Here is a 12,404-nt window from a genome sequence, read left to right on the forward strand (position 1 = left end):
GGAAATGAGGTAAACCAGAGTCATTATTATGTTCGAGGGAGCCCTTCCCCTTTCAACCACAGCAGCATCAAAACCAGAAGGGGAATGTCCATTCAGCCATCGGGATTGCGAACTCAGCAACCTCGAGCATCCCGAGAGCCTCGATCCCGGGGACTCTCGGCAGGTCCCAAAGGGTCAGGCCCTTAACTCGCAAGGTTTCGCTCCCCGATCATTTCCACCAGATTTCAGACTTAGCACTTTCTGCCATCGACGGGCGCTCGGGGGAATATGGTGCTTATTTCGTGGATGATGATTCCACGTGTCGAGTGCTATGCTCGGTGATATTACCTTGGTATTACAAAAGATACAAAATTCAATATATGTGTAATTCATTTTGAAATAATCAGAAAATAACTTGAACTGGCAAGATGGGGTAATTTAAAGCCGGTATTGTAATAATGATACGTAATAAATCATTATGATACACACACTATATATATATCTATATACATATTTTAGTTCGGGCACCGTTTGTGTCAAGCCCGATGATTGCCGCGAAGGAATATCAGCAATCCTTATTCTGTCTGCGATTAGGATAATCATCACTTGATTACCCCATTGAGTGTGGTAGCATAGTGCGATGGGATTCACCTAGCTCCCGAATTATTCTGCGAAGGTGAGGATGATATAGAGGCATCCCTGGATTTATGTAGATAAGGCACCTGCTTTCCAGCTTGAGTCCACATTTATTTCTCCTGGACTTGCATTATCACCATCTGAATTAAATTTAATCCCTTACAACAGAAAAATATCATCATGGGTAGCATCGCGCCTGAGGACGTTCGATTCATGGTGTCTCTCTCCGAATACGGCGCCATCCTGTCGCGGTTTTTCGAAAAGATCGACTTCCACCTGCCCAAGCCCTACTATGACAGCAGCATCGAACCGGCGCTGGCCAAGTACATCGAGGAGCAGCCGTGGTCGGAGGACTTGAAGACGCGGGCGGCCAAGTATGCTAAGCAGGCCGTGGGCATCGCGTCGTGGTACCCGCGAGCATCGTTTGCGGTTCGCTTCAACTGCGTGGTCATCACTCTCCTGGTTATCATCTATGACGAGGATTACATGACCTTTGGGGATGCAGGGACCGAGTTTTCTCTGCGGCTGGTGCGCGGACTGCCGCAGAAGGCGCCGTTTCTCGACTCCCTAGCACAGTAACCCCCCCCAATGTCAATAACCCGCTTTTTATACTGACACTCACGCAGGTTCCTGCAGAACACGGACCAGTACCTGGGGCCGTACGGCTCGTCCATGGTCATCAAGACTACGCTAGAGTTCGTCGAGGGCACCAACGTGGAGAACGACTTCAGCGAGGCGGTTCCCCCGGACGCCCTCCGCTTCCCACGGTACCTCCGTGTGAAGACGGGCTTCGCGGAGACCTATGCCCACGCCATCTTCCCCAATGACACCTTCCCGGAGAACTAGTACCGCAAGCTGTACCTCCCCGCGCTGTCACCGCTGTGCGATATCGTAGACTTCACGAACGACATCCTGTCTTTCTACAAGGAGACCATCCGCGGCACGGAGCGCATCAACTACATCTGCAACGTGGCCAACACCACGGGGTCCAGCGCACTGCGCTGCCTCCAGGAGACCGTCGACGCCGTGGAAAACAGAGTCCTCGAGATCCACCGGATCCTGGCGCCGTATCCGGACCTGCTTGCCCACTGCAATGACTATTTGGCCGCGTACATCGGGTGGCACATCCGCACCACTTCGCGGTACTTCCTGGACGAGGTGAGATTCATGGCTTGGGTGAATGTGACGGAGCTCGTGGAACCGAGTCCGCAGAGTGTGCAGGCAAAGGCGAAGGCGCAGACTAACGGGGCGATGTCGGAGACAAATGCGCTGGTGGCAGCGGGCGCTTCATAGCTCTTGAAGGGGCCAACAGCGCGGCATGAGTTCAAATTGGTAGTCTCAACCCTGTTTTAGCTTAGTGGTTATTTATCGTATGCGTGTGCGTTTGCAATCTCAATTGAACAAGGTCTAGACAAGCAATCATTTGCCCCAATTGTTGGTTTTTCAGTACAGCAGGATGCGGCTTGCAGCCAAAAGGATCAATCACCTACTGGGGAGCGAATGGCAACGATGGACGGTTGAGCGCAGCGTCAGCCGTCAGCCGGAGCGTATCTAACAGCCTCCATGCAGGTCTCAGAGTTTGTAGTGGTGTCAGCAAATACGGCGGGGTGGTGATGGGTAAACAATCCTTGTATGCAGTACGGCCCTGGACCGGAGTATATGTGTACAGCCAATGAAACTCCAGTACTTCTTAATGCTCGAGATGCAGTCCATCAGTGCTAGCGCCAACAGAAATAGCTCCTTACATAGTAAGGCACCGTTATAGCCGTTTCCCTGGTATTCAGGATTGGGGGCTGAAAGAGCTGACTTGCAAAGGCCGTTTAAATAATAGATACCTAGCAATAGTCAATCATTCTGTCGGACCTTGCCGGTATTTAATCTGCAGCTCCCCGGCCCAAGAAAGCTCATAGAACGACTATCTATACATCCCACGATGGAGGTGGAGTTCGCGACCTGGCAGCAACCACCCAGCACCAAGCAGAACAAGGGCTACGCGTCCAAGTTTCGGCTCTCGTGCGACGGCTGCTCCAAGTCCAAGGTGCGCTGCAACCACGAGCGGCCATCCTGCCAGCGCTGCCACCAGGCTGGCATACGCTGCGTATACAGCGTGTCGCGGCGGACTGGGAAGCCACCAAAGTCGGCCAGTAATAACGAGGAAGAAGCTGTGCAGGCCAGGAGCATTTCCGTCGCCGTCCAGACCGAGACCTCGCCGTCTCTTCCATCAACGATGCCCCCATCGACGGAGCCGACTGCATCAACGAACCTGTTACACCGCAGCAGCGATAGCACGCTAGACGGCTTCTTGAACTATGATATGACGGACGTGGAACCGCTCTCGTCGCACTTTCTCTCCGACGAGCTAGGCCTCAATAACGTCTCCAACAACCACGACGACCTCAACCAGCTAGTGCAGGCCCATGGCTTCAGCGAGCAGATGATCAACGACGAGCTGGGGCTGTGGAGTCTGGATTCGGCCGTCAACCGCGTGAACGAGAGGCCCGGATGTCATTCCATACTCCCATTGTCAGAAAAGACAGCCGCAATAAACGACAGCGCGCCGTGCATACAGCTCACGTCATCCACACTGCACAGCCTGTCCGTGCCTTTCAGCTTCTGCACCACCTTCCCCAGCGTCGTGGCACCCATCACCATTGACCGCGTGCTCAACACTGACCGCGAGGCCATAGCCGCACTATATACATTGCTGCAGTGCATCTGTGCCCAAAGTTGCAGTTCGTCCATGTCCATAGCGCTTATCATCCTCAAGATCCTCGACTCGTATGGTGCCATCGCCCGCCCATCCCCTTCCCTTCTCCCACCAATGAGTCCCCCTAGCACCGGCACCGACACCAGCACCAACACCAGTAGCAACAACAAGAAGGAGGGTGGACACGAGAGCATCCCAGACTCGCAGTCGGCGAGCCTCCCGCCGAGCTTCGCACCGGCCGGGCAGCACATGGTGCTCGACACGCCACCAGGAGGACGAGCGCAGGCTTATTCTCCATCTTCTCCTGAGCGAGCTACGCCGGGTCGAGCGGGTGGTCGAAGCGTTTGGGCGGCGGTATGGCGGCGATGTATTCCACGGGGCGCTGGAGCAGTTCCTGCGCTCCCGCGTCCACTCCGTGCGCAACGAGCTGGACGCCATCCTGGAGCGAATAGCACATTAAGGTTATATATAGAGATAGGTCTAAATACGTTGCAGGGTTGCGGGGATACAGTATGTATAGATGCTTATATAGATTGAATGTTGCATATCTACCCGACTATTAGGGCTTCCACTATCTAACAATATCATCACTCAACATAAGAAACGTCTCTCACGCGCAGCCGGACAGAGCACCGCTTAGGTTTCGCCACGAAAAAGTCCACTACATCCTCGTCCACCAGATCAGCCGGCAGCGGGAGAAAGTCAAAGTTCCACACCAGGAGCGTGCTGATCAGCTTCAGCTCGTGGTACGCCAGCCGCTTGCCCCAGCACTCACGCGTACCTGCGCCGAATCCCAGCGCCGGCCCACTCTTGATATCGAAGACCTTCTTCTTCCCATCGCCGTCCTTGTCCTTCCGCAGCCAGCGCTCCGGGTGGAACTCGGCAGGTGCGAACCCACTCCGCGTCCAGTCCGCGGGCGACTCGTCCTTGTGCGCCTGCGACGACTTACTACGCCGGCTCTCGTCCACTGCGAACGCGGGTTCATCGTACGAAGGGCCCCACAGCGTGCAGAAGATGTTCGTGCCCCGTGGAATAGTATGGCCTAGGAAATCGAGGTCCTCCATCGCCTCGCGGATCAGCACGGGGGCCGTGCTGTTCAGGCGCATAGTCTCCTCGATCACGGCGTCTAGGTACGGAGCCGCGCGCACGGCCAGGAACTCGTCGATGGTGGGGTTTCGCTTTGCAGATGCGGCGGGGCCATAGAGGGTGTGTAGCTCTTTGCGGAGCTTGGTTTGGACGTCCTGGCGTACGGCTAGCCGGCGGATTAGGAAGGATAGCACGCTGTGTGTGGTGCTTTGCCCGCCTAGCACGTATCCGAAGAGGGAGTCGTGGATCTCCTGTGAGGACAGTGCTGGCTGGCGGCCTTCTTTCCTGGCGGCGGTGATCTCACGAGACACGATGGAGTCGACTGCTGCGCGGTGTGAGTGTGATGTGCCGGGCCCGTTCTGAGTGATGGAGGCGTGGGCGCGGTCGATGTATGTCTGGAGGATGCGGGTGCGCTCACGCTGGGCTTTGCTGACGGATGGGCGCAGGTTAGTGAAGAACCAGTACAGCTTGGGCATGGATGCGGTGCGAGCGCCTGTGATGCTGTCGGCGATGGTGTGCGTGGCCTCGAGGATGCCCGTGGCCTTGTATTCGGGGAAGTCGTAGATCTGGTTTCTCTTGGTAGCAAGGCCCAGGGGGAGATTATTGGCCTTGAGGCGATTGTAGTGCTTGACGGTGTCGCTTTCTTCATCGAGGATGCCCAGAGCAGCAGCACAGATGATATCGCCGGTGAGGAAGTTGAAGTCGCCCAGTGCAGTGAATGGCTGTTCGTTGGCGATGCGGGCCTTGAGCTGCCACAGCCGGACGAAGTTCAGGGTCTTCTGATACGAGGCGGGGAGCGAGACCTGTATAGCATGAGTATGCACAACCTTCTAAAAGGAAGAAACAAACCTCACATTGTGAAGGAAGCTCGGCGTCATCAAATCATTCGACAAACTCTTCGACTTTGCGTATCGCGGGTCACTCGACGGCATTCCCACAAAGTGATGCGGGATGGCGCCAAACCACAGCCCCGTGTTCAGCGAGCCATGATCCAGCAGCTTCGCCCGGCGCATCAGCAGGTCTTTGGTCTCACGGAAGTCCGCAATGACCACGACTGGCTTGGTGAATGGGCCCGCAAAGTACTGCGTGATGGGCGACTGCTGCCGGCGTGCCACGTCTGCCCAGAACTCCATAATGCGCCGCCAGGCTTTTTCGAGAGCAAAGAAGTGAGGGAGATCACCTAGGAGACGATGCGAGGACTTCACGTCGTAAGGGATGCCTGGCAGCGGCTTGGGCAGTGCGCGCAGGTAGACCACGTAGAGAAGCGCCAGGACCAAGCCCCCGCCGATGGCAAGCGGGCGGAGCTGGACAAAGGCGAGATCTGTGATATCGATGCTGGACATTGTGATGGGGCTGATGTGATGAAGGGGCTAACGTATGAAGATGCACGGAGTTTATCTTATATTCTTATATGGACCCGAATCGGGTACCGGGGCCATCGGGCTTCATTGCCGAGTTGCGGCCAAGGACTCCGCGATAATATCGAGCCAGCATGAATGTTATAAGTCGACTTTGAAGCGGTAGAGTGTTGAGATATTCTTTTCCATGCTTTCGTATTTATGATTAGTCTGATCTTCCTATCCTACATAACTATGTTCATAACTTGGAAGCCACTCATCAGATACGACTTAGTCCCATATCTAGAGATCAGCCACGGCATCCATCGAGTCCCGTTTATTCCTGTCAAGATGCTGAAATGGAATTGAGTCATCTCTTACAGAATAATCGCCGAAATCGTCTCGGGACTCGGGGACTTTAGGCGAGGGAAGCTGTTGGAAGTTGGAAGTTGTTGGAATGATTTACATTTTAGTAGACCCACATGCCGGTCTCGTACACCCGGTATTACGCGTAAAGTACGATACACAAGTATTACCACCACGCTAGCAGGGATCTTGCACCAACTCAACCTGGATTAGGGTTAGTTCGGGTGAACCCAATCAACGGCACTGCGGATGATCTTTCACCTCCGCGATCTGGCCAGAAGCTCGGTCCACCTCCGTCTCAGCAACGGCGCCGCGGATCTTCCATGACCTCCGTGTTATTCGAGCTAGGCCCTTTACGGAAATCTACTTCCTGCTCGCAGATCGGGGGCCTGATATTCGGTCCGATGTAGGAATAAGCCCGGAATCGCAGAAAAAAAGACCTCCGTGTGTAGATATGCCGGCACGCGGTTCCTCTCCTTTCCTTAGAAAAGAGACTCTCTGTGGGCGCCACATTGTCTTCTTCCATCCTCACCATTCTCAATCTTATACTATCTCCAGTATCAAGCCATGGCTGAGACAGACGAGAAGAATGCCTCGCAGTCGCCTGTGTCCTCCATCAGGGGCGAGACGCTGGTCGAGAGCGAGGAAGCGCCCCAGGAAGGCTACTCCTTCATAGGGATGCTTTTCATTCTCCTGGCCCTGATTCTATGCGTGTTCTTGGTAAGTATCACTGCATATTTTAAATTTAATCATAGACAAGACTAACTTCTGCAGGTCTCCCTCGACCAGACAATCGTGGCAACCGCCATCCCAAAAATCACGGACGAGTTCAAGGGGCTGGACCTTGTGGGCTGGTACGCCAGCGGCTTCTTCATCACCATTGGAAGCTTCCAGTCGACCTTCGGCAAGATCTACAAGGTCTTCCCGCTCAAGGCGGGCTTCATGCTGGCAATCGTGGTGTTCGAGGTTGGCAGTCTCCTGTGCGGTGTCGCGCCCAACAGCACCGCGCTGATCTTTGGACGTGCCATTGCCGGCATGGGAGCTGCCGGTCTGGGCTCTGGCGCGTACACCATCATCGCTTATTGTGCGCCGCCGAGCAAGCGTCCGGCCTACACGGGGCTGTTGGGTGCTTCATATGGCATTGCATCGGTGGTAGGGCCATTGTTGGGAGGGGTGTTTGCAGAGAAAGTATCCTGGAGATGGTGCTTCTACATCAACCTCCCCATTGGTGGTATGTCCCTATACTCCATAGCTCTTTTGTTGATGCTAATCTTCCAGGCGTGTCTGCGGCTATTATACTCTTCACCTTCAAGGCCCCTAAGCGTGCCACGCCGGAGAAAATCCCCCTCAGGCAGAAGTTTCTTCAGATGGATTTCCCTGGCACCTTGATTATCATGGCAGCGATAGTTTGTTACGTCCTCGTATTTCAGGTACGCCTTCCTCCCATACAGATAGACTGATGCACTACTAACCTACGAGGCAGTGGGGCGGACAGACCAAATCCTGGAAGAACTCGGACGTCATCGGCACCCTCGTCGGCGGCGCACTTCTTGTAATCGTCTTCATCGTCCTCGCCGCCTTCCAAGGCGAGCGCAGCATCATTCCCCCGCGTCTGTTCAAGAAACGCTACATCTGGAGCAGCATGGCCTTCATGTTTTTCTTCGGCGGCAGCTGGTTCGTGGTGCTGTACTACCTCCCCATCTACTTCCAGGTAGTGTCAGGTGTGTCGGCCTCACAGAGCGGCGTGCGCAACCTCCCCCTGATCATCAGCCTTGTAATCACGACCATCATGACCGGGGGTCTAATCTCCGTCAATGGACACTACCTCTCATGGTTGTTCCTCTCGGGCGTGCTCAGCACCGTCGGCTCAGGCCTGATCTACACGTTGGACATCGGCTCGTCATCCGGCCACTGGATCGGCTACCAGATCGTTGCGGGCGTAGGGTTTGGCGCGGGCGTGCAGCTGCCCATTATCGTTGGCCAGGCACTCAGCGAGCCCGGAGACATCACCACATCGACGGCCTTGATGTTGTTCGCCCAGACCATTGGCGGGGCATTGTTAGTAGGTGCCGCCGGGGCTGCGTATACCAACACGTTGCTGCGCAAACTGCCCATCACCGCTCCCACCGTCGACCCGCAGGTCGTCGTCAACATTGGGGCGACCCAGATCCGAGAGGTGTTCACGCCTGAGCAGGTGCCGGGAATCATCCAGGCTGAGATGGACGGGGTGCATGTGGCGTTTGCATTGGCCATTGCTTGTGCGGGAATAGCGGCGCTGGCAACCCTGGGCGCCCAGAGGACGAACCTAAAGGGGAAGGGGCCGAGCGTAGGAGGAGCTGTGTAAGTGCCTTGGTATGTGGTATAGGACTAGTCGATTATCAGGTGGCTGGAAGAGTATCGGGGTGAATCGCATTCAAATCTCGCAAAATAAAATGCACTCGGTGTTTCTGTATTGTTTGGTGTTTCTATATTGTTCTGGGAATTAAATTATTACTTATATCTGACGATAATTGTTATTCCATTGTCAATCTCATCTCAAGCACTAACTAATAAAAGAGTTGCCATATCTAAATATGCAAATAAGTAACTAGACTAAAACACGTCCAACGCATTATATCTTGAAAATATCGTCCAGGCCCTCTGTCGACGGCACATGCTTCTTCAGCACCGCCTCAGTATCGTCCCAAAGCTTCTTCTGCAGCTTAGCGCCAGTATCGCTGAGCACGAGGTCCGAGGGTCTAGAGTTTGTTAATTTGCGATCAACAGACTTGGGATATGAAGAACGTACGGCTTGATGTTTCCCTCGCTCATGTACTCCCCGTGGCTCTCAGGCCCCTTGACGACCGCGGCATTTAGCACGAGACTGGCGCCCTGCTCGACACTGCGGCCGACGTAGCGGTCGAACTTGCGGATGAGAAGGTTACCGTCGCGGTGGATGCTGGTGGATGTTATCGCTCTATAACAGAAAAGAAAACTGGGGACAACAAATAAATAAAATATACGAACCCCGTATCCACCGCGCCCGGATTGAAGTAGTTCACAATAACCTCTTCCCGAGATGTCCGCGCCGCCAACTCTCTTGCCCAGAACACATTCAGCAGCTTGGTCACACAATACCGGTCCATGGCATCCTTGAACAACTCCTGCTTGTTCAGCTCGTTCAGCGGCTTCTCAGCCGCCTGCTCCGCGAACTTGGTGAACATGTGCGTCTCGGCTGAGGTGAAAGTGAGACGCGACGGGTGGCCAAGCTGCTTGGACGTCTTCTTCAGGGTTGGCAGGAGTGTCAGGGCGAGCAGCGCGGTGGCCAGGTGGTTGACCTGCAAGCCCGTCTCGTAGCCATTGGTCGAGGTGGACCAGGCGAACTTGAAGACGCCGGCGTTGAGCAGCGCAATATCGAGGCGGGGGAGTTGGGCCGCGCGTTTGCCTATCGCTAGCACCGAGTCGAACGAGAGGAGGTCCACGTCCCAGATGTCGATTGTGGCGGGCGCCGATGGGTGTGATTGTTGGATGGAGAGTTTGGCAGCATCGCCATTGGCGCGATTACGGACGGCAAGAATCACTTTGGCCGCTCCTCGCCCGACGCATTCTCTCGCGGTCGCTAGGCCTAGGCCTGTGTTGGCGCCTGTGATGAACACGGTCTGGCCCTTGAGGCTGAGAGAGGCGGAAAGCGTGGGGATGGAGACAAATTGGCGGACGACGGAGCCGAGGAGGGTCATATTGGAGGAATAAAAGGTCAGATGTGAAAGTGCAAGAAGTGCAAGAAGTGCAAGTGGGATGGGAATATATACTGTCTAATAAGCAGAATAATCCAGGTTCGGACCGGATGTGATTGAGCCCCCGGTCTCCAAGCACAAGAAATCCTGTTGCGTGTATTATTGCGTATTCTACCTTACAGCTTGGTTTTGCAAATTCCATCAGCCTCAGACTGGGCCCGACTGCAGCTGTCATGTACGGTAATCTTAGGCGGGCCGTCCCTCAAAACCCCGCCGACTTCGAGATGAAGAACATGATTGGCCCTCACAATGATTGTCGGGGATGATGGGCAGATCAGCTCTTGTACAGTGATTGCAGTCCTTTTGGGCAAATATGCATGAGAGATTGGGCAGATATGCATGCAGGATTTCGACTGCCAAGTAACTTCCTTTACGAGCCCACTTATATGAGAATGCCCCACTGAGCTGGAGGTCTAGTTCTTATCTTTGAACAAAAGCCAGGGCTGCTTTGACGCGAGATGGCACCTTTAGGGCAGATCTGCTCCAATTGGGCTCCCACCAATACCGACTGCAAAAAGAGTGGCAAGTATGGTTGCAGTAATTGTCAATTAGTCACTGTGTGTGCAACTTGCCATCGTTTAAAAACGCCAGCCCTGCTGCATCAGAGCGTACACTAATAGTATTCATCCATTCTAGTACTGTGATGCGTCATGCCAGAAAGCGCACTGGCCCCTACACAAGGTCGCGTGCAGGTCACTCTTGCGCAAAGAGACCTGGCAGCCGGCTTGGGTTGTTGAAAGCCGAACCCCAGAATTTATCGGTGCGGGACTTGGAGCCGTGTTCGGCAACAAGAAATATCTCTGGGGCAATGTCCCTGCCTTTGATTTGTTACGGCTGGATGCAAACGAAGGAAGTGAATACGGTGGCGACCTTCGTATTCTGTGTGCTGGTATGTCTTTCTATTACATCGGCGGGGTGGAATTCCCATTTTCTAAACGTGTTGCATTTTCATGCAGCATCGGGCGACCTCCGCCATATTGTCAAAACCATCGCCGAATTGCCGAGCAGTTACAACGGCTCAGTCGAGATGACCTTGAATGACCGAGATTTTGACATTGTAGGGCGCAATATTATTCTGCTTCTGATTGCCATGGTGGTCGAGGATATTGACACAGTATCAGATTCCATGATTCACCTCTGGTACTCAGCACTCGTCCGCGAGTCGGATCTGAATATCTTACAGCAGCAGCTTCGCCCCCTAATCGTTGATGTCTGCACGAAGATTGCGGACAAATCCCCCGCTACTCTTCATGGAAAGACATGGACCTTTGGGCAGCGCTCGGTCAGGGTCGTACTTCAAAAATCGTCATGGAGCCGTCTTCTGTCATTCCTTGACGTGCCTGCCGGTCTAGATAGTCACCAAGCGCAGACATGCCGCGCAAATACCACTCTAGCCGAATCAAGGAAGGATTATCGAGATCGATACATGTGTTTAATCCCTAGTTCTCAACGAGTCCCCTTCAGCAGGTTCCGCGAGGATGGCCTCCTTCTCCCGTTTGGTTTCCCCAGACATGACTTTCAAGTACCTAATCCGTGAGTCAAGACCACACAAGAAGGCAAAATGAAGACACTGCATAAAGCTAACATGGCAAAGGACCTTTTTTCAGGACACAAAAACGTGGCCGATGCCAGACAATGCAGACCCTAGGCACGGGTGGCCTGCAGAGGACGTCACAAGTACACCCTCTGGCGCAGCTCGTGCCGATATATACGGGAAGCTGTATTTCTATCTGCGAAAAATGCTAACATCATTCCTGGCTCGCCTCCGCAGCCTCGAAAAGGCCTTGTTCAAGTTCTTTGAAGTCGACGTGGCTGCTCTTCCTGACGTTCTCGGGCCGGCCTCCTTCGCTCGAATTGATGTCTCCAATATATCGGATTATGGCTGGGTAGGCATCCACCGTACACTGGCCTATACGATCCCGCTACTTCAGAGCACGGTCGATAATCCGCATGCGACGCTGATAACCCTCTTCATGAACGTGGTGGATGAAACCATGACAGATGAAGACAGGATTCGAGATATGACGCAAAACAGCGCATCGTCGCAAAGGCTCCTGCAGTATCTCCCACCCAGCGGGAGTGTCGTTTCTGAGTATGATCCGAAGATTGTGAAATTTAATATGGGGCGAGATCTGGTCACGGAGTATGACTCTGTATTTAACAGGTGTGTACAACGTTTTGGGTTGTCTCCGGCCAGCGCGGTAGGTGTACTCTGTTGTATTGACCTTGGAGGATCGATTTAGATATTGTGATGAACTCGAGTTCCGGAAAGCGGGCGAACTTCTGGGTGCTGTTGTGAAGGTAAACCATACGATAATTGACAAGTGGCCGTACAGGTTGAAGTTGCGACCCGGGCAAACGGGCGCCGAGGAGGAGTTTGGTCGGTGCTTGAGTAGTGGGCTGTCTAGTGAAGAGCGATATGTAGAGTGGAGGAGGACTTACTAGGACGATTTCCCGAATAACACCCAAGATAATCGAAATCTTAACAAAGCAAATGATTCTACGATGCTGCGGGAACTC

At 53.9% G+C, this 12,404-nt stretch overlaps 6 protein-coding genes across 6 annotated transcripts; 4 read left to right on the forward strand and 2 right to left on the reverse strand.

Moving 5' to 3' along the window:
• Positions 1-795: 795 nt before the first annotated feature.
• Positions 796-1,908, forward strand: APUU_21969S (uncharacterized protein; the record flags this gene model as incomplete). Its single annotated transcript, XM_041700780.1, has 3 exons — positions 796-1,190; positions 1,242-1,392; positions 1,462-1,908. The coding sequence occupies 3 exons, from the start codon at positions 796-798 to the stop codon at positions 1,906-1,908; spliced, it is 993 nt and encodes a 330-aa protein (XP_041553731.1).
• Positions 1,909-2,548: 640 nt separating this feature from the next.
• APUU_21970S (uncharacterized protein) lies at positions 2,549-3,782 on the forward strand (the record flags this gene model as incomplete). The annotated part of the gene is made up of 2 exons (XM_041700781.1): positions 2,549-3,574; positions 3,636-3,782. The coding sequence occupies 2 exons, from the start codon at positions 2,549-2,551 to the stop codon at positions 3,780-3,782; spliced, it is 1,173 nt and encodes a 390-aa protein (XP_041553732.1).
• A 127-nt stretch (positions 3,783-3,909) lies between these two features.
• Positions 3,910-5,751, reverse strand: APUU_21971A (uncharacterized protein; the record flags this gene model as incomplete). The annotated part of the gene is made up of 2 exons (XM_041700782.1): positions 3,910-5,211; positions 5,263-5,751. 2 exons carry the CDS (start codon positions 5,749-5,751, stop codon positions 3,910-3,912), a joined length of 1,791 nt encoding a protein of 596 aa, XP_041553733.1.
• A 927-nt stretch (positions 5,752-6,678) lies between these two features.
• Positions 6,679-8,455, forward strand: APUU_21972S (MDR family MFS transporter; the record flags this gene model as incomplete). Its single annotated transcript, XM_041700783.1, has 4 exons — positions 6,679-6,831; positions 6,886-7,342; positions 7,390-7,541; positions 7,595-8,455. 4 exons carry the CDS (start codon positions 6,679-6,681, stop codon positions 8,453-8,455), a joined length of 1,623 nt encoding a protein of 540 aa, XP_041553734.1.
• A 267-nt stretch (positions 8,456-8,722) lies between these two features.
• On the reverse strand, positions 8,723-9,827 carry APUU_21973A (putative secondary metabolism biosynthetic enzyme; the record flags this gene model as incomplete). Its single annotated transcript, XM_041700784.1, has 3 exons — positions 8,723-8,849; positions 8,900-9,049; positions 9,118-9,827. The coding sequence occupies 3 exons, from the start codon at positions 9,825-9,827 to the stop codon at positions 8,723-8,725; spliced, it is 987 nt and encodes a 328-aa protein (XP_041553735.1).
• Positions 9,828-10,342: 515 nt separating this feature from the next.
• On the forward strand, positions 10,343-12,329 carry APUU_21974S (uncharacterized protein; the record flags this gene model as incomplete). The annotated part of the gene is made up of 5 exons (XM_041700786.1): positions 10,343-10,441; positions 10,521-10,773; positions 10,841-11,417; positions 11,479-12,048; positions 12,128-12,329. 5 exons carry the CDS (start codon positions 10,343-10,345, stop codon positions 12,327-12,329), a joined length of 1,701 nt encoding a protein of 566 aa, XP_041553736.1.
• Positions 12,330-12,404: the final 75 nt, after the last annotated feature.

This window comes from Aspergillus puulaauensis, chromosome 2 (assembly GCF_016861865.1).
Source record: "Aspergillus puulaauensis MK2 DNA, chromosome 2, nearly complete sequence".
NCBI classification, from domain to species: domain Eukaryota; kingdom Fungi; phylum Ascomycota; class Eurotiomycetes; order Eurotiales; family Aspergillaceae; genus Aspergillus; species Aspergillus puulaauensis.